The 21715-nt window shown below is 33.1% G+C and overlaps 4 protein-coding genes across 4 annotated transcripts; 2 read left to right on the top strand and 2 right to left on the bottom strand.

Moving 5' to 3' along the window:
• Positions 1 to 292: 292 nt before the first annotated feature.
• LOC141705456 (uncharacterized) lies at positions 293 to 907 on the bottom strand. The gene has a single exon (XM_074508395.1). It carries the CDS (start codon positions 905 to 907, stop codon positions 293 to 295), a length of 615 nt encoding a protein of 204 aa, XP_074364496.1.
• A 1162-nt stretch (positions 908 to 2069) lies between these two features.
• On the bottom strand, positions 2070 to 5478 carry LOC141705455 (uncharacterized). Its single transcript, XM_074508394.1, has 3 exons — positions 5344 to 5478; positions 4412 to 5001; positions 2070 to 2742 (listed from the first exon to the last, which is right to left on the bottom strand). The coding sequence occupies exons 1-3, from the start codon at positions 5476 to 5478 to the stop codon at positions 2319 to 2321; spliced, it is 1149 nt and encodes a 382-aa protein (XP_074364495.1). The 3' UTR covers positions 2070 to 2318.
• A 1080-nt stretch (positions 5479 to 6558) lies between these two features.
• On the top strand, positions 6559 to 8498 carry LOC141705453 (uncharacterized). The gene is made up of 4 exons (XM_074508392.1): positions 6559 to 6739; positions 6920 to 7538; positions 7659 to 7768; positions 8257 to 8498. Exons 1-4 carry the CDS (start codon positions 6593 to 6595, stop codon positions 8281 to 8283), a joined length of 903 nt encoding a protein of 300 aa, XP_074364493.1. The 5' UTR covers positions 6559 to 6592; the 3' UTR covers positions 8284 to 8498.
• A 9071-nt stretch (positions 8499 to 17569) lies between these two features.
• On the top strand, positions 17570 to 19758 carry LOC141705454 (uncharacterized). The gene is made up of 7 exons (XM_074508393.1): positions 17570 to 17952; positions 18098 to 18175; positions 18258 to 18543; positions 18621 to 18691; positions 18777 to 19057; positions 19146 to 19216; positions 19384 to 19758. Coding segments are annotated over exons 2-6 (702 nt in total). The 5' UTR covers positions 17570 to 17952; positions 18098 to 18112; the 3' UTR covers positions 19147 to 19216; positions 19384 to 19758.
• The last annotated feature ends 1957 nt before the right edge of the window (positions 19759 to 21715 follow it).

Here is a 21715-nt window from a genome sequence, read left to right as displayed (position 1 = left end):
TCCCTTTTATATTCACGGTTGACCCATCTCCAAACTTTACCTCACCTGTTATTCCTTCATCCATCGTCGAGAATTTTGTTTTATCCCCGGTCATATGATTTCTAGCTCCATTGTCCAAGTACCATACTTGTGATGTTCTCTTCGCTATTGGGTTTTTTTCCAATCTCGGGATTACTTTCTCCTCGTTCAGCAACACCATTTGTGTCTTAGTTTCATCTAGCTCAGACAACAATAATGCAGGCTCGTCATCTTTAATTTCCACCAGATTTGCTTCAGACTTTTGATTTCTTTCTCAACGAGGCCTCCTGCAATCTACAGCATAATGCCCCGACATATTACAATTGAAACACCTCACAGTGCTTTTGTCTCGGCTCGTGCCTTTGAAACCACGACCACCTCGCCAATTGTTAGTCCCATCTGTGTTGCCTGTACGCTTCAGCCAGTCCTCCCGTGTGAGTAAAAGTTTAGTGTCATTTTTCTCACGCCTGGACCACTCCTCCTCTGTCAAAAGTAACTTACTCCCTGTTGTCTCATTCTGCCCTTTCAATCTTTCCTCATGAGATTGAAGTGAACCAACGGTCTCTTCAACTGTCATTTTCTCTAAATCTCCAAACTGCTCGATTATTGAAGCTATTTGGAGAAATTTGGACGGAACCGCTCGAAGCAATTTCTTAACAACATATGATTCGTGTATTTCCTCTCCTAAAGCTCGAATGGTAGACACCAGACCATTAAGCTTCATATAAAAGTCATCAAGTTGCTCACCATCATTCATCCGTAAAGTCTCGAACTCCGCCTTAAATGTCTGCACTCTGGCCTTCTTTACACGATCAGCTCCCTGGCACATGACTTTAATGGCTTCCCACCCCTCTTTGGCTGTTTTCTTTTCAGCGATGGATAATAACATGTCTTCAGGTATGCCCTAATAAATCATGGCCAAGGCAATCTTGTCACTCTTCTCATCTTTGGGGTCAGGCGCTTCTATCGCAGTCCAAACTCCCTGGGCCTGCATAAACACCCTCATTTTTAAATCCCACGCCGTGTAATTTCCCTTGGCCAACATTGGGTAAGTTAGCCCGAACGATCCACCTTTGTTATTCCCGTTATCCATCTTACAGTGCTGTCTCGAGAGTACTCTGAATATATGAGCTCTGATACCAAATGAAGAATCAGGACTATATATTTGAACTCTTTAACACAAATAGATATATCTGAAGAGTTCAATATGATACTCAGCTTCTTATTCAGAACTAGAGATTACAAGAAGTACTTAAACAGAAACAAGAGTTACTGGTTCCTACAAAATAGCGACTACATTCCTACTCTTCATCTACTACTCCACGATCCTATAAAACAGGAAACAAACACCTAACTAAGCCTTAACTGCAGTCCTGACTTAACAGCTGATTTATTTAAAATACAAACTTCAAAAATAAAAACCAAATTTAAATTAAAACCAACAAAAATCGCAATAGTATTTCTATTATTGATCAAGGTGAAAACGATGATGTACATATCGATCAAAATTGCTTACTTGTGAAATAAATTAAGTCATGTTATTGGAATTCCAACTAGTCATGGATCAGACATGGGGTAAATTATATTAACTAATATTAACAAACTCGTTATTTTAGTTTGTAGATTGAATTTGATAACTTTTGTTTACCATCAATAATAAGATAGGGAAGCAAACTTAAACTATAGTGAGGCTAGTATTATATCCCCTAGTTTTATTTTGATAGATAGAGTTGCACAGATTTTATCCATTGCAAGTTTACTTCTGGAAAACTTCTGGCAAGGCAGCTGATAGATAAAGAAAGTATAATTATTGATTATAATTTTGAATTTGATTTGAATAACCTCTAGCACAGAGGATTGTAAAGAAATCTTCTCTTAATTGAATTTAGTCAGCATGATTTTTTTCTCCATCTTATTATGTTAATACTTTATCCATCATATTATCAGATAGCACTGAACTTGTACAACTATCTCTTGATTTCCATTTTTCATGGGAAAGGCATTCTTCATATGGAAATAAAGATACTATGAAATATCTCTGGCGCAGTCTCTGAATTGAATTTTTTCAGTAAAATATGATCTTCCAAAAGGGATAGAAACTTGAGCAGTGGCAAGCAACAAGTTCCTAAAGGGCAACAACTGATTAGTACATGCAAATCTCTGTGTCTTGAACAGCAGAATAGCGTCCTGATACATAAAATGTTAAAAACTCTGCTATACAAACAGAATTTGTGCAGGGAACGGCTGAAAAAAACTTACACAATAAATGTTATGAAATGTAATATGTTTCTATTTATGTTTTAGAAGGCCTCCACATCCGGAAGGTCTAAAGCTGCCTCTGCTTCCTCAATGTCAAACTTGATTATCAAGTTGCCTTTTCTAGTAGGTTCCTTAGAGAAAGGCATTCCTTCTCCTTTAATAACTTCTTCATAGGGTGGACTGACACCGGAACCAAACGCTAGCATTAAACTACGGCCGTCAAGGGTATCAAGATGTGCAATGTAACCTGCCGATGCTTCTGTCAAAGAGATCTTTTGAGTGGCAATGAGATCTTGTCCAACCCTCTTGAAGACGCTATGAGGCTTTTCATCAATTATGAAAACAAGATCGGAGGGTATAACACCAGGTTTTTGGTCCCCTTTCTCTGAAAAAGTAATTTTTGTCCCCTTCTTCCAACCGGGCTTGATCTCAATCATAAGGATCTCCTCCTTTCTGGCTGGTCTCCTGCATAATGAAAATCATGAAAGACAAGGCAATTAAATGTGTCCATCACTACTAATATGCAGATTCCAGTTATACAGGGCAACTGAGAACAGTCATTTTAGCATAAAGAGAAAAGAAATGGCAGTTGCCAGAATCTAGGAGGGAGGGGAATAGAGTTGCTTTGTTCTTCGTAAGGAAAGATTCAGTGTAATTTTTTTTTCTTGACAACACTTGATTTAATAATATGATTTATTATTAAGTTCAGAAATCTTCTTTATTTAATACATTTTAAGTGTCTAGGTATGCCTATAATTTACTTTCAATTTATAGGTCATGTAATTCATAGGATAACCACTATACATTTAAAATTAAGACTGTACCTGTTGTATTAATTGTGATTGATATTCTATGTTAGCATCATTGCTACAGTCTAACTTATAATATTAGCTTACTTGAGATTACTGAGGATCATCCAACTCTTGCACTCTCGAATATGATTTTAGTTGAAGAAGAGTACTACCCTTCTCTGCAGAGGCTATCAAACAGAGTTTATGAGGTTGAACTCCTAGCTACATATTCCCAGAAACATGAATGCAAGTGCAAGAAGCTTTCTTGCCAACACCCAATCTGAGTTTCCCCAGACCTAATGGTTCCCCAAAGAATCCAGGCCCGGCAAAAGGAAACAAAAAACCACATGAAAAGGGCGTCTTTATCAAAGGTCAGGGGAGTTATAAGCTAAAGGGCACAAATTAATCCGTAGCTAACTTGAAATCAAAATGGACTTATGTCTCAAAAACCTATTCAGATCATAGATAAAAATGGTCAGCCATCTAATGCTCTGGACAAAATAGTGAAGATGTCTGAGAATGGTTTGCTTATGGCAAAACTTGCCTAGGAGCTCCTGAATAACCTGGACACCTGGTTTCAGTTATCCAAGAAGGGGATTGCAGCAGGAAAATAACTTGACCAATCGTAGAAGGAGTAAACTTGGCCGGGCTGACAAAAGAGCAAGCTATGGAAAGATCAAGCATACATGGTGTATGATACCAAATTGACAGAGGGTTTTTTTATGTTGAAGAGGTGGTCCTACAATTGGCATTGCTAAAGGAGATATGCGTTAAATCAGGGAGAATAGTCTGTAGCTTTTGGATTAATTACTCAAATATTAGGTGGTTGTTTTTTCATTTAGTTTCAAGCGTCTTCTAAGTAATCAAGTTCTATGTCTCACTACGTTACCCCTATACATACACAGTTCACATTTAAATTCACAGTGCCAAGTGTAATGCAGGCAACTCCGCTGAAACATAGCAAGTAAATATGATACAAGTATCAGGAATAAGGTACATATTTACGGCTAGACTCCACTAGACACTGCTATCCCGACAGGAACAACTCAAATATCCAAGTACATGTTCTCAAATTAAACAGGGGGAGCAATTGATGAAAGGAAGTCAAATATAATAACTAAGAAGCTAAAACAGAAAACAAATTTAAAAGAATCAACAACTCGTAAGTTCAATGATGATTCCATAAATAAAAGATTTAAACATAATAATATTAACTGCCGGTAAATTAGCAAACGCTCTAAACAATGCAAGTCAATCAGTGGATGAAGAGATATTTAACACCATAAAAATTAAACATCCAGATCATACAAAAGGTACATACTTTAACGGACTAATAAGCTTACCCGGTACCATCATCAGCGACATTCCTTGATATCTTCATCTTCTTAGTAGTTCCAAAGTACAAATCCTCAAGACTACAAGGCAATGTCCTCTCTATCGCTGCCTCTTTTTGCTTTGGCAGACTCCCAGAGAAATCACCCATGTCGTCCTCCATTCCTCCAAACGACCATGAAGATCCAAAGAACTCTTGGAAGACACCATAAGTACTACGACCACTAGACGAGTATATATTAGGCCTATCAGAACTAGCACCTCGTGGTGGCACCTGACCTTTTGAACCTATACCATAAGGACTCCAACGATTAAACCTGTACATATTAGGCCAATCTAAACCAACACTTTGTGCTGGCACCTGACTTTTTAACCCTATACCATAAGGACTACGACGATTAGACCTGTACATATTAGGCCCATCGGAACCAACACCTCGTGGTGGCACCTGACCTTTTAATCCTATACCATAAGGACTACGATGATTAGACCTGTACTTATCAGAACCATCACCTAGAGATGGTACCTGAGCTATTAACCCTTCCTCATCACCATTAAGTTCAAGGTCATAAACAGCTCTCTTCTGGGGATCACTCAAAACCTGGGAAAAATAACATTATACATACACAATGGTCAAGATTAAATCACTATTCACTAAATAGTAAATAAAACAATTGGGTATGAAAAAGATGTGAACTTGCATATATATATATATATATATATATATATATATATATATATATATATATATCATGAGCACACATATATCATAAGGCATTAATCAATAAGCTTAAAATCAAAGTGGGTTTTGAAAACCCAAGCGCACTAAAAATCAATAATAAATTGAACCGATATGTGCATACCCTCGATTAAATTACACAAGTGTCAAGATTAAAACGATAAGTAAGTAAAAAGATTGGAGTTTGCAATTTTGCATACATACGTCAAAAGCATCAGAAAGAATTTTGAATTTAGAGTCATCAAACTCCATCAAACCAAGCTTAAGATAAGCCTTTTTAAGATCATCATCGTTAGCGCTTCGATCGATTTGAAGAATTTTGTAGTAATCCACACCCATGTTTGAATGAATAGCTTGTGTTGCACGTATATGATCACCCACCGTTGCGAGTATATAATTTTTTGTCATGATATGGGCTTTTAGATATTTCATGGCCCATTGGAAGGTAATTTTTTTATTTTTAAATTACAAATCATTTAAATTTTTAATACTGATTCAAGATAACCACGAATGCTAATCGTGAACTAGGCTCTGTTTGATAGTGCTCTTCAAAACTGTTGTGCTGTGAGAAAAAATGCTGTCAGGAAAATTAGATGACTGTTTGGTAATTATTTTTAATTTATACATATTATAAGATATAATATATAAAAATAATATTTTTGAGAATGTTTGATGGTAAAACTGATAGCTACTTCCTGCAAAAGCTGAAAGCACCTTTTTTCAAAAGCATGGTGACATGTTTTTGCTAATAGCAGCTTTTAGACCAAAAGTGCTTTTCTAGACAACAGCTTTTAGAATTTACCAAACACCTTTTTGACAGTTTTTTACTAAAAACTGTAACTGTCTGCAACAGCAATACCAAACAGAGCCCTAGAATAAAATAGGTATGGGACTATAATTAGATGCTTATAAACTGGATATATGAAGGTTAAAAATCATCACTTAAATACACTTATCGTACATAATAATTTTTTTGTGAGGTTAATATAATAATTTATAGCATTATATAAATACACGAAGATAATATTGACTCCGTCACGCTAAGTCTACGTTGTAGTTTTCTTTGCTGATCTCATTAGTTTCAGGTAATTCTTAATATCTTTTTTTTTCATGAAAAACTGATGAATAGATTGTCTTGATTTTAGTTTTATGTTAATAATATATTGATTGTCTTGATAATTTTCGCAATTCCTGGTTGAATAGCAAATCACTGAGAAACTTTTAACTGTGGATTATATCCAAGTGTAATATTGAGAAACAATAGGTTTTTATAGTTTATATATGTATATGTGTTTTGAAGAATCTTAGTTAGTATCTGTTAGTACTGCTATGGTTATATTGTGTTTTTAGTATGTTTGTGTGATTATTTCATAGGTTTATTCTTTATAGATAAAATCAGAGTCATGATCTGTACAGGTCTATGTTAAATTGAGGAAGTGTGGTGCTCTGCACTATGGGATGCTTTTGTAGTTGTTTTCGAGTCCCGCACGAAGAAGAAAGTGATGAGGTGGCTGTTTTGAATAACGAGACTGAGGGGGATGTTTCGAATAAACAAAATTCTGCGCCTTTCAGCCACTTGACACAATTTTTTAACACCAGGGTGAGTTTGCTAAATCGTTCGATGCAGTTTTTTGTGTTTTGATCAGAGCAGTTTGCCTAATGTCTTTCACTGGAATTGTTTAGTTGTTTGATTGAAACGTTGGATGAGTATTATTGAAATTTTGATTTATTTAATTCTGATAAGTAATCTGGCATTGACATTTGAGTGATTTTTTTACAGTATGGAGTTGTATCCAGTAATTCTGGATCGCAAACTAGCCCTGCATCTTCCCAAGGGGCATATATTGCCACTACAGAAGTTGGCACTAATATGCCTCGGGATACATTATTAGAAAATAGTTCGAGCTCTGGAAATCTTGAATTGCAAGGCTATGTTGCTGTCAGGGGAAGTGGTGCAGGCTTGGGTCGTTTGCAATTGGAGCATGGGCCACCTGTAGGGCACAATGTGCAAGTGAAGGGGCCAGATATCGCAGCTACTGCAGTTGGCACTACTACGCCACAAGGTACATTATTACAAAATAGTTCAAGCTCCAGAAATCGTGAATTGCAGGGGCATGTTGCTGTCCCAGAAAATGGCAAAGGTTTGAGTCCTTTGCAATCGGAGCATGGGCTAACTGAGGGAGACAATGTGCAACTCAATTGCTGTAGTAAAAGCAAAGATAAAGTGAACCTGTGTAGTGAAGGCAAAGATAAAGCAGGCGAATTTTCAAAGAACAATAAGACTACAGCCCGTTGTTCTACATCCTCTGCAAACGTATCAACTGAGAAAGTCAAGACTGAACATAAAGACTACTTTTGTTTAACGAGAGACGAAGTTGAATGCCCTACATGCCTTGAAGGTACTTATATTTTTTCTGTCAACCGAATTGACATATATAGTATGTAAACTATAGTATGATTTTTATTTTAATTCTATATGAAAACATCACTTGCTAAAGCTCTGCTCTAATTGATTACAGAATATACTGATGAAAATCCCAAGATAACTTCGAAATGCAACCACAATTTTCACCTCGGTTGTATCTATGAGTGGATGGAAAGGAGTACTACCTGTCCAATATGCTCAGAGGTAGGATGTCTCATCTTTATATTGCTTCAAATTAAGTCTTTCTATGAAGTCTCTGGCTACCTTTCTGTTTCAGTTGTGCCTGCACATTTGTTAATAAGTTTGGCTGGGAATGGGGTGGGATGGCGTGTAGAGGTTTGTCTGCATGTAGAGAAATGACTAAAAGTTTGATCAATCATTGATATCTCAGAGAGTATTATCCGTGTCAATTGGGACTAAGAAAGTGACATAAAATGCTAAGCTACTCTGTATAACGAACCTCCTTGGTACTTATTTAGGGGATTATTTTAGGAGTATTGTATACATAGAGAAGTAACTTGCAAGGCCTCACAGTTGTATTATGAATGTATCCATATAGTTTCAAGTTTAGGCTACAAAACTCTAGTCCTCCAGTGAAAGCAGATTCTTTGTGTTTGATTTGCTGAACTGACATTTGCTTCATAACCGAATTTTGTGTTATCTTTGACACACCTTTGCATTTCTTTTTTCAGGAAATGGAATTTGCTGAAAACATATAGTACGACATGACACATCTGAGTTTTGGAGGTACGATATGTATAAAAATTCATTACTCGAATGCCAAATATATTGTAAATCGACATATCTAATCTGGTAGGCTGATTTGATCAGTTTTAAATACGCAAGTATGGAGAATATGCAGAATAATTTCTCCTCTGATTTCTTTTGTTGGTGAAATTAAGTTCTTCAATAATGTGCAAAATGCTGTTGTAATCCACATTGTCTTCCTTGAGGAATGAAATCGTGTCAAATTCAAATTTAATTTTTGCGCAATTTTTATTTTCAACATTTGCAAGTACAAATTCAAGAGAGGCTATTCGGTGAATTCAGCCAAAACTAAGAGTTAAAAAGTGAGGATATGATGTTTTTGTGTTCAACCTCTAATAAGCATGGATATATACTTTCCTAATGATCAATTCATTAAAAAATATAATATACTGCATCTAACAACATTACTAAACTTTTGGTCCAAAGGAAAAAAAATTTTGCCAGGCCAAAGGATGTTACTTGCAGTGATTTGTAAATTAATAAATTTTTACTCTGTAATAAGTTTAGTTACGGGAAAATGATTATTCAAAAATTGAAGTTTATAATCCCTGAGTATTCGAAATAAGTACTTGCACATTTAATGTTATTTTTGTATTGTTGCTAAAAATATAAAAATTATTTATAATAAAATATATAAGGTCGTAAACGAATGGAGCCGAGCTTAACTTTTTTTCTTAACGAAACGAGTTGAATTGATCTTTTTTATCGAACAAAAATTGTGTTCTTACTCATTCGTTTAAAAAAAAAATCTGACAAATAAAATGAACTATTATGACACATTTTAAATAAAAAATATATTTTGACGATTCACTGAAGAAAAGAGGTTATCTCGCAAATTTTGTAGTTATATCATCTAAAACATCTTCGAACTTCGATGTCCACTTTATTCTAAAGTTTACATGCGATTGTCCTCAAAATAAGTCCATTTCGCCCTTAATGCGACATTAGTCGCTCGTAAGTATATATATTATTTTAAAATTTTAGGCCCATCCGTTTTCGGGTGTTCCGTGCGGTGACTCATCTCGCGCTCTTTAGCACCCCTTCTAACAGACAGCTTGGTTCGTTGACATCTTTATATGCATAATTTATTTTATTTACTAATTGTTCTAAAATACATGATAATATTTACCTTGTCCTATTTCTAATAATATCTTTATAGAATTAGTCATGTTGCATGCATAGACCGGTACTTCAGATTAAAATAAATTAAAAATGTGGTTATAAGAGTGATTGTTCAAATATCATGTAGCTTACCGGTACAACTAACACCAAGTTACGACGTAAAGTTTAGCTATCATTTTACGATTAACTCTATAAAACTTTAATTGATATAGTTTATATAAATATAAATGTAGAAAGTTCATCTTAATTGATATTTGGAAAAAAGATTGGATATAATTCTATATCTTTCAATTTTCATATTTCAATATCAGTAACATAAATATAGAAAAAGAGATTTTCATTATATCTTAACTATTTTCGTATCGACCATATTTATATATCTGTTTTGATTTGCAACGCTAGTTATCGGCTAAATAAATTTAATATTATCAATCAGTACAAGCCAAAAGTATAAAACTCTTTCACAGATTAGTTCATATAGTAACAATTAATTTACTCCCATATCTCATCTATTTTGATATAAAAAATATCTACATGTTTAAATAATAGACAACATTAAATTCTGATTAGAATTTTTATGGGTTTATATCTTATAGTTACGATCCATTTCAACCTTATTGCAACATAAAACAGAAAATGATGAATTTGTACATGAAAAGTTGATGACAACTATCATCGTGTATTCATATTTGTATTGTGAATTTAATGCAAATTATTGTCATCGGTATAATAAATATTTTACTCATTAATATTCACGCATAACAAACATAAAATATATACTTTTTTATGTGAATATGTGAATTGAAAGTATGGCACTTTTTTTATTTAAAAAATTTTTGATTAAAAAAGAAATATGTGATTTAATCACTTAAAAATATTCCAGTTCATTGAAAATTAGTACACACGAGCCGTATTTCATTTTTAGGTAATGTTGGAGTGCAAGCACATGTTTCCATCACGTTTTGCACTTGCAAGCCCATAATTGGAATGGGCTAATGGTGTACTTTCTTGCAAGCCCAAATTAAAATGAAGAGATGAGATCATAAGATGCGAAAACAAATTATTTCATATCTAATTAATTATTGTAAATAAAAATCATTGTTTTACATTTTATTAAATTAAAAAAATTTACATACAAAAAAATAAATTGTGAAATTTGATCTGATATATATGAATATATAAATTATTTATATATGTAAAAATTAAAACAATGGGTATTTGTAAAATGTTGAAAATATGGATTAAATGGTTCTTACAAATTATATATAATTATTAGAAGATTACAAGCATATATTAAAAGTGAGCACACCGGTAGAAGAAGAGGTTGTGGTAAAAGGTGAACTTTATGTGCCGCTAAAAATAAGTATGTTTGTATTAACATGAATCAGCATGCGGTGATTATACTCAATAGTTTATATTTGTTAAAAAAGTGGAGTATTGGATTTATATAACATAAACGTGGTGATTTCTATAAAAAAAACTGTTGATTATATTAATAACGTAAATCTTTCTCAATACAATTATGGATTTAAATAGGAATAAAACTCTTATCAAATATATGATCTGAGTATGCATATGATTCCCTAGCAAAGTTATGAGAGACCATATTTGCAGATCGTTTTACAATAAACCAAGAAACTTTGTTGAGTCATTTCATGAGCCAACGACAATCCTCGATAACCTAAAAAAAATGTGACTTCATAGGTATTAGACTCTTGATTGCCTGCACCACAACTAGCTAGACAGTCAAATTTCACAATGATACGCTCACCTTGAGTACTATCACATTATCTTAAAACTTTTTTGACTGTCATTGCCTCTACAAGAACCAGAGAGGCCAAATGTGGGCGGAATAGAGCTTTGGCTTCAATGAGGAGACCATCAGAATCACGAGTGACTAGACCAAGCTAACTCCTCCACGATCTTCAAAAACCGTTGTATCAACTTATATCATAACTTTATGTGTTAAAGGTTTAAACCAGTTCGTTGTTCCATCCCCCTCAACTTGTGGTTAGAGAGGAGCTTTATAGAATCTACCTTGGGATTTCTGTCATTGTGTAAGATACTTCCTTGTTGAAGCAACAAATTTTTTAACCGTTGTTGATCGTTTGTGTTGTTGATCGTTTGTTACAAACCTTGTCATTACGCGACCTTCAAATGCTCCAGCGTAAATTAACAGTTTCGGCAGTAGTTCCAACCATGTCATAAAATTCACCTCTGCATCCCACTGAAACCGGGAAATTAAGAGAAAATAACATTGTGTTACAAACGAGCATGTTACGAGACAATGGATAATTGTCTCAATTTGGATATTGTATACCGGAAAAAGCACTTGAATCGTGACATGCTTCATTTGTAGTTGTGTCAATGTTAGGAAGCATTCTGAAAGGGCACACCAGACCAAATTTAGACACTTGATAGGTGCTTTGATACGCCATACACTACTAGAAAGAGTGCCTACGACATCACCCCTTTAACATCGGTTAGAAATGTCATCGATGTTAAAAGCAGTTTTACCATCGGTCGCTTCAAAACCGATGTTAAAGATGTTGTAAGATATCGGTCTCATAACCAACCGATGTCTATAATCATTTAAAAAAAATAAAAAGGCCCGCTTATTTCTTTCCCTCGTTAATACACCAAAAAATTCCCCCTTAACCAATAATTTTATTCTCCGTTTCCCCCCCCCCTAACCAAAATCATTTCCCCCCTCTCTCATTCTCTCTTTTCTCTCTCTCTCTCTCATTCTCTCTTCTCTCTCTCTCTCTCATTCTCTCTTCTCTCTTCTCTCTCATTGACTCGTCTCTCATTCTCTCTCTCAGTCTCTCTTCTCTCTCATCTCTCACTGTCTCTTTTCTCAAACAACTATATTTGGGAAATTAGCTTGTCATCGTCCATCTGCAAGAATGTTGCTACTAAATCATTTTTAATGTATCCTATAAACAGTTAAGATGACAGTTCGGTGGTGTTTAAGATTTAACATTTAGGAAATTATCTATAAACAAGAAACTAGCAAAAGCAAGTAATCATGTATTCGTATGCGGTCAGTGACTAATACCGGACTTAGCTTCTAAATATATGTCCGACATTTGTGAAGTAAATAATTTGTAATATATTCTTATATTTGTCTATTATCAGTATTCGCTTCATGTCTGTGCTTTGTTGATTATAAAGACAAGCTCAAGAGGGAGTTGTACGTGATGCTACCACTTTTGCTTTAGCTGATACTATTTATGGTTCAGCAGCATATCCATCCGGGGAGAATTGCTTGGGAAATGCGGCTTTAGTGAGCTAGATAGGTTAGGAATGTGATTGTAAGTAGATAGTTTTTTATGTTGATGTAGATGTAGATATAGAAGTATGTTCTGATATAAAAGTTTTTTGGTATATATTTATTCTCGTTTAAGATTGTTTTTTATTGAAATAGCTTTTATTTTAATTAATGAGTACGATGTATCTTGGATAGATATAACATCATTTAATTATTAACCAACTGATGTCAAAAATACGCAAAACACAACAATTTTGACAGGAAAAATGATGTAAATAGGAAATTTCATATCACTAACCTAAGTGAAACCGATGTGATATGTCATATTTAACATCGCTAACCTAATTGAAATTGATGTGATATGCCATTTTTAACATCGGTTCTATGTAGCAACCGATGTACTATACAAAGTAAGACATCATTTCTTTTTAGAATCTGATGTCTATCAGTTTAATGTTCTTCCTTGTTATATGTTTATAGTGCTTCTTAACCTCCTATTTACCATTTTTCATAATCTAGTTTTAACATGTTATTAAAAAAAGGGCTAATTATACATCAGTTTGCTAAGAAAACCGCTGTTTATGTACATCTTTAACATCGGCTAAAAACCGATGTTAAAGACCCCTACCTTTCTCTACACATTCGAAGATATCGGTTTGAAAAAAAAAAGACATCGTTTTATAACTGATGTCTAAGGGCATTTTTCAAGTAGTGATAGATCCTTCCAAATACCATTTGCTTAATCTGAACTCCACTCCCCTTTCTCCCTTTCTGAGATTATGATAATTGGTAGGCACTCTTGACTGAATATTCGCCTGAATCCTTCAATTTCCAAAAAATGTTATCTTTCTCATTTGACCCTTGTAGAGAAGTTCTAACGATGCATTTCTGATCCCGCGTATTAAATATATCAGTAATAACCTTCATGTCTTACTCCTTTCTCTTAATACAAAATATGGAACTTAATGTCGCGTTCTTAAAGGCCTGTGAAGTTGAAGTTATATATGGACTGTCATATGCCATTAACCAAGGTGGTCCCAGAATTTTAATGATTTCTCCACTTCCTATTCTTCATCGCACACCAATCTAGAAACATCAATTTTGCTTCAACTATACTGCTCCAAATGAAACTCAAGTTGTATCCCAAAAGTTGTATCCCAGTGTCGAGTTTATGAAATCAGTACCAGTAAAGTAGCGTGCCTTGTAAAATCTTGAAACTAGACTATTTGGATTAATAATAAATTGCCAGTAATGCTTTCCTAGCATCGAAATATTATATTCTCTGAAATTTTTAAATCCAAGGCCACCAATTGATATATGCCTGGCCATTCTATTTCAAGCCATCCAGCATAGTGTAGACTTGTTTGTCATTTGAGTCTTGGCCGTTTTCCACCAAAATCTGGTTAAACATTTCTCAATTTCTCTTATAATCTCTAGAAAAAGTAGAAATACAATCATTGCATAAACGGGCAACGACTGAGATACAAACTTCACCAATAGCACTATTCCAGACCTCGATATACTTCTACCATCCCAACTTTTTATACGATTCCTCATATTTTTCTTCGAAAAATCCAAGATGGTTGTCTTATTACTACCAATAATATTAGGCAGTCCCAGGTAGCTACTGCGTTCATCAGCCTCCTACATTTGTAATATCTTACATATCATTTATCTGTTGTAGTCTATTACATTTGCACTAAAAGAGATAGAGGACTTGCCTTTGTTCACTTTTTGACCCGAAACATTCTCAAATGTCAAGCAGCTACAAAACCTTACTTGCCTCTGTTGTATCCATTTTACAGTAAAAATAATTGTCATCGGCGAAATACATATGAAAAATAATAGGCTCCCTTCTACAGATTTTTATTCCATACAATCACTGATTAGCCTCGTAATTTCTTAGTAGTGCAGATAGTCCTTCAGCACATATAATGAATAAATATGGAGACAGGGGATTTCCCTGACGTATGCCTTTGCTCGGATATATATGATCCACCCCGTGCTCGCCATGGGTAATAAAGTAAGATGCTGTAGTGACACATTTGAGAACCAGATGAACCTGTCATTGAGAGAATCCCATTTTACAAATTCCCATTCAATACGATCATATGCTTTACTCATATTCAATTTCAGGGCCATATATCCATCTTTTTCGATTTTCTTTCTTTTTAAGTAGTCCATAATTTCATAAGAAATTATAATATTATCTGAGATCAATCTTCTTGGCATGAATGCACTTAACGTATCTGACACTACACTTCCCAACCGTTCTTTCATACGATTAGCCAAAAATTTAGTAATAATCTTTATCAAGACATTACACAAAGATATAGGTATGAAATCGCCAATTATAGTATGATCCATTTTTTTGAATATTAACACTATGTTCATAGTATTCAAACCATGCATAAGTTATCCTATTTTGGAGAATTCTTGATTGAGTTTGAACACATCATCATCAACTATCAATAGTTTATATCTCATGATAATTTGTTAAAAAATGGTGTAATGAATAATATATAAAAAATCATGGTGAATATTTTCAATAATTTATATTTAACGGTTATGAGCTTTCATTTTAACATTATTTTATTGCAACATAAAGATGGAGGTCTATATGAAAAAAGATGTCTACGTATAAATATATTTGTGGATATTTATAATTTGTTTCTAGAATCAATGATATGGGTTTCACGAAATTTACACGTTAACAGCGTATAGTCATGTATAGATAATTGTGAATGTATTTGTTTCTACAATCAATGATATTGGTTTCGAATATGTAATTATATGAAATGGTTCACTCGAATGTTTTATTATTTTATCTAATTAACAATTTAACATGTCGTCTAAACAACAAGAGCTAATTATACATTATTATAATTATTTTTCAACATGAAAATAAAGAATGATAACAATCATTACATTTATAGTTTGATTTTTGTGATAATAATGGAATGCACAAAATTCATATATAATATGTTCATGTAATTTATATCTATATCAAACACTATTGTTATAAATGCATACATATATATTATTAATATTAAAAAATTGTGATATCGGAGCAAACTAGTCATGAGTTATCATTTTAAAACGAATAGTTATGATCCTTAAATTTCAAGAATCTAGACTCATCTTCAGCTGAAAACTAAATACTGTTTTACTTCATTTTCATTGCGCAAAATATTTTCTAGTCTAAATTATCCATCATTTTTTTGAAAAAAAAACGAGTTTTAGCTATTTATTAATATGTAAGAGGTTCAATACAAGATGCTCAAATTTACAAATTTAAAACTTCTTAAGATAAATGCATATTATTGCATACACTTTTTTTTGGCAATGAGATTAAAATTACTTGATAACCGGTAACTTGCCAGGTTTCAAAATTGACCGAAAATGCGATGGTCCAAGCACAGTTTTTTTCATAAGACTTTTTACCTACAAGTCCATCCCAAACTAATAGATGGCCCAAGTCCTATGTATAAATTGGTTAGACTTTGTTGTAATCCCATTTCGTTAGCTTGTTTCTGAACATTTTTGAAAAAGTATATTTATAAATATATTTATTTTGATATTTTCTAATAATTAAATTATAATTTTTGAAAATAAACTGAAACCAAATAGGCTATTTGAATTAAATTAAATTAAATTATGTCTCTAGCAGGCATAATTAAAGATGTCGATTTATCAAGTCACCTATATTTTGATCACTTTCGTCCCGGGCAAAATATAATGGATATGTAATTGATAAAATATGTTCTTTCAAAATGGTTTTTAAAATTGTTCTCAAATATTGATGTACAAGATACATACTCCTTTCATCCCTCTCATTTATTTACATTTGGATTGGACACGAAAGTTAAGAAAAATGATGAAATAGTGGAGAAAAGTTAAAAAAGTGAGTAAAATAGTATAACCGATTAATATTATATGTATAAAGTGGGTATGGTGGAGAAAAATAGTGGATTTAATTATTTTTTATATTATAAAATTTTAACTATTTTTAGTTTTTTTTTGAAATGTAAACAATTGGAAGGGATATTCCAAAAACAAAAGTGTAAACAAATAAGAATAACATGGGAAGTACTTGAAAATTTTCCTAATAATGTGCATAGATCACACGCGCATTAATATACATTCATCAATTAAAAATTGACAAATATTACAACAGTTTTGATAGCCAATTTTTGGATACGTACAACTACTCTTAATTGATCTGGTTACACGGTACCAAAACAAATAAAATGAGAGTATAGCGTGAAATTCAAATAGTAAGATAGTATAAGATAAATTAGACATTGTGTGGCTCATAATTAATATACATCAAAATAAATAATGGTCGGTGTCATATATTTTGTCCTTTTTTCATTTTTATTTAACGTTTTAATCTTTGAATATAATTCAATCAAATTAAATGAATTTTAACAACATTTTCAAAAAAAATTGTAATTTTAAAGTACTTAAATAACAAATTAATATAAATAAAAAACTACGTAAGTTACTCATCTCTTGATATTTAATTTATTCTCATATCTCAAATAAATTATTAAAAAAAAGTAGATAGCTAAATAAACAATATATAAATTAAGAACACCGACTAAGATTTTGATTTATTATTTACATTATATCGTAATGATCCACTTCAAGTTTATAATCTATTCCAACGTAAAAGGAGTGAATGATGAGTTGGGTTGTACATGAAAAGTAGATGACAGTCATCATATTTTTGAAATGATAGATTACACACAATGTTCATAACTAGGAGGCGAGCCGGTTGAATCAGAATTTTTTAGCATGAAAGATCACAGTTACATAATAAATGTGCGTATGTAATTTAATTAAGAAATTAGTAAATGAAATATGAATTGATAAATTAGAATTTGTTATGGTTAAAATTTGTTTTAGGGGTTTTTGATAATGGGCCTATTAAAATTACTTCTGCTAAGAGAACTAAATGTCTAGGGAACCGTTTTTTTAGTCTTTAGTCTTAGTAGGTAAGAAGTTATACGTGTAAGGGTCCAATTGGGTAAAAAAGTCTGACCTTTGATAATTGTGTTAAAGGCAATTGAAGGCATTAAAATTGTATCTGTAACTTCTTTCTACTTTACTCTTTTAACAAATTTGAATTATGCAACTCCCCTGTATTGTCCAAGTATGCCTTCCTCCCTTTAATTTTGAGAATATGGTAACTGGAAAATCCGCGCAAACCTTGTACAATTTGGTAAGTAAACGACCTAAATACTTATTTTTTTGTTGAAATCGTAATGAGTTTTTGCATGCCTTGAATTTAACCTTCTAATTTGTTATATGTAATTATCCTACTTTGTTCCTAAACCCTTCTCCTTCATTTGATAACTTTCCCTTAGGGTAATTGAGAAGTAATGGATTTGAATCCTAGATTTGAGAGGCGCTTAAGAATCTCTGAGTGCACATCTAATGCAATGGTTAGTTTAATGTAATTTATTTTATGATAATTACTTATGTTTATGTTGTACTTGTTTGAGAATCGACATATTTGTGGTGCAGCGTGTTCCTCATGCATTTTGTGAGAAATATGGTCACCGTATTCCCAGCACCGTTAGGGTTCTTGTGTGCAATGGTTATGAGTTATGGGTTGATTTTGATAAAGTGTCAGAGAAATTCAGGGGCTTGGGTGATTTTTTTCATGAATTTGGGATGAAATCGGGTAACACCTTGATCTTTCAATATGGAGGTGATTTTGATGTGAAAGTTTGTATACTTGATATATATGGTTCTGAGATTCAATATCCTCCTATGGTCCATAATCTGCAAACTTGTGCTCCATCGAATGGTATATAATTGTCTTAACCCGTATATGCATGTACGGTTAATTTTTGCAGTGATTAATAATTTGTGGAAAAATTTCAGTTTCAATTTTTGAAGGTGGTTGGAGTTTTGTTCGCTATCTTGGTTGGGGCGGTAAAGTTTGTGATTCAGTTGTAAGTTTTAATTTTCATATTAACACTTTTTTGAACAATAATTATTATATTGTTTTTTATGTTAATTTAGTTTTTGTTTATGTAGTATGTTCCATATGAATTTGATGATCAAGTTGGTGCTCTTATTCCTGAAAGAGTAGATTTTGTTGTTAGTAGCGGGTATAAGTTTATTGGAAAATATTGTTGTAGTCGAAATAGCCTCAGCCATCTCACCGGTTTGAAGAACCTATGCAATATGTTACGTGTCTGTGATTTGAATTGCTTCCATATGTTACTTTTCACCTTTGACGGTCGTGATAAGTTTGCCATAACTGCTAGGGACACATCAAATATTGATAGCCCTCTATCCAGTTCCTTCTCCATCTGGTACGTTATTCCTTGTGTTGATAAACAGTCCCATAATTTTGTTATCTATGGGTAATAGTAAATAATTTTGAAGGTTCTGTATTATTAGATTTGAATGGATGCACCGCCTTTGAGATTGTGATCCAGAAGTTTCACCTCTTACCGCATGAACACGGTGTGGTAAGCAAGCACAAATCATTTAAACTCTTATGTTGTTCTCTACATAGGAATAAGATTAGTTAATTCTTTAGTTGTGAAGAGAAATGTCACGGGTTGGTAAAATCTTTCAACTAAATATGTTTGCGCCTCTAGTTTGTTTAATATTTGTTTTGTATTTCTGTTTGCAGGACATCCTAGTTGAATTCAAGGAGCTTTCCAACCATTGGTTGAAGAAGGATCATATAAGTACATATGTTGGTATTCGTTGTTGGTTGCTTGAAATTCGTCGTCGTCGGGATAAACGTAGATGTACAATTAATGGTGGATGGCTAATGTTCAGGGAAGATTTGCACCTAGATGTTGGTGATACCTGTACTTTCCAGTGGAGGGATGACAGTATTCGTAATTTCAACGTTGTAGTGCAGAAAAGAGTGGTTGATCTGGATTAACGGTGTTTAAGTCACTCTATTATTAATATTTCCTGTGTAAACTTTGAACTTTAGTTTTTTATCCTAACTTCTATGCGGAACTAAGTAATATGTATTGCATTTGGACCACTACAATTGTCGTAATATATTTTCTTACATGTTTGCAGAAATTAACGTTCTGTTATTTGTACTTAAGTTCAGTTATAATTACATGAAAGATTAATAATTTCTAAATATTGTAACAGGGTATTTATTATCTTAATATTTCAATAGGAAGCCATTTTAAACATTGCGTATTTGAAGGAGTTATGTAAATTGTTTAACGTTTGGATGGTTTTTAGTTTGTATTTGGTAATAAATGATATGGTGGACTATGCATGTTTGCTCTTCTATACTGTTCCTATAGTATTTCCTGAGTGCGATTTGAGTACCTTAACCGTCATTTAATTGATGTATATTTTAATGAGTCCTCCAATAAGCTGATTTGTTACAGTTATTAACACAGAAAATGAGGAATTTAAAGAAAACTTTTGAGCATTATTCATGTAATGCAGGCATATGTTGGTTGAAGTATGTAAAATTTGGTGAGAAACGGTTGACATGGAATGTAATCCGCATTTGCAATAGAATTTGAAATCATATGAATAATGAACATAGAAGATGGAGTATGTCATGACCAAAATTTCGGATTAGAAATAGTAATTTACACCATTCTGTAATATGAAGCCTAGAAAATAAGTCACTTGAGTTCAAAACCAACATCACAGTACTGCTATCTAATGTGAAAACACAATAGATTTAAAATACGTTACAAATAGTTCTTTAGCTATGGTTGGCAGTGCCGTAAGTTGATACCTCAGTTTTTTGTACAAACTGTAACCTCTTCCTTCTTACGTTTATCATTTCAAAACATATTCAAGCTGAGATATTCCTTCGAGGTGATATGGAGATCCACTATCCCGTAACACGATCAAATTAATATGTCTAAAAATATTTGTTCTTGGGAAACATGCAGCTTGATTGGCAGTCATTTACCTGAGTTGCAAAGCAGGTTATGGTCGGCATAGTATCCGTTGTAGCCTCTACTAATTCTTCATAATCCAGGTATAATTCTGATAGTGACGTAATCAAGATTTGATTTTTCAACGTTTTTAGCCTGAATGAGCAACTTAAATGTGTACTCCTTTCCTTGAAGTATTTTGAGCTCATTTGGAAAACCGTTGTCCTAAATATGTGTGTAATTAGGTCACAATTTAAAGTAAATAGAGCTAATTGTAGTTGTTCAAATACTACTTACCTCACTGTCAACATCTTCAACCCTCTTTCGAATCAATATCCTTATTTCTTGGTCTTTGATGATAATTTGTAGACCATCAGTATTGTCCTGCACTATTGTTGAAAGATTGAACCTGCGTTTCCACTTCTAACTTGAGTAATCAATTGTAAATTTGGACCTGATTTAATGAAGATATGTGAGACAGCTCAGTCATTGAATCAACCTTTTCAGAGGTTGCGGCACAATTTTCTGGCAGTTTTTGCAGAAGCACTCATTGTGTAAAACCTCTGTTTCAGAGTAGCTTGAGCTGCATATTTCTGATTTCCAATTGGTTGATTTGTTAACCAATTTTATGGTTCCTTTGCACACAACCTCTTCATGAATGAATTCCGAGGTAACTTTTTTAATTTCGTCAATTGTTAAAATTTTCAATGTTTTCTTATTTCGCGCAAAATGTTGGTTTGAGAAATTAGTATCTTTCATGCTGCCACCTTAGAGATTAGCTAGAGTACATATAACAAAACTTGTTGTATTGAATTTAATAAATGGACACTTACAGTTTTTGCAATCTGGCTACACTGTGGTGATCGTAGTTTAGGTAGAATCTAGTTGGGGAGTAGTTGCAAATATCAAGTTTGTCTATAAAATAAGAGTATGAATAATGAAGTATGAATGGTATGAATGTTATGAACATTCATATTAATTGAACGGTATGAATGTTTACTTTGATTACCATTGTAGCTAGTCATTCTCCCACTTGCGATTATTATTATTATTGGTTCTTCCAAATCCTCAAGCACTGCTTTATCAAATTCT

This window comes from Apium graveolens, unplaced genomic scaffold (genome assembly GCF_009905375.1).
Source record: "Apium graveolens cultivar Ventura unplaced genomic scaffold, ASM990537v1 ctg8872, whole genome shotgun sequence".
Lineage (NCBI taxonomy): Eukaryota > Viridiplantae > Streptophyta > Magnoliopsida > Apiales > Apiaceae > Apium > Apium graveolens.
This window is presented reverse-complemented; position numbering and strand designations above follow the sequence as displayed.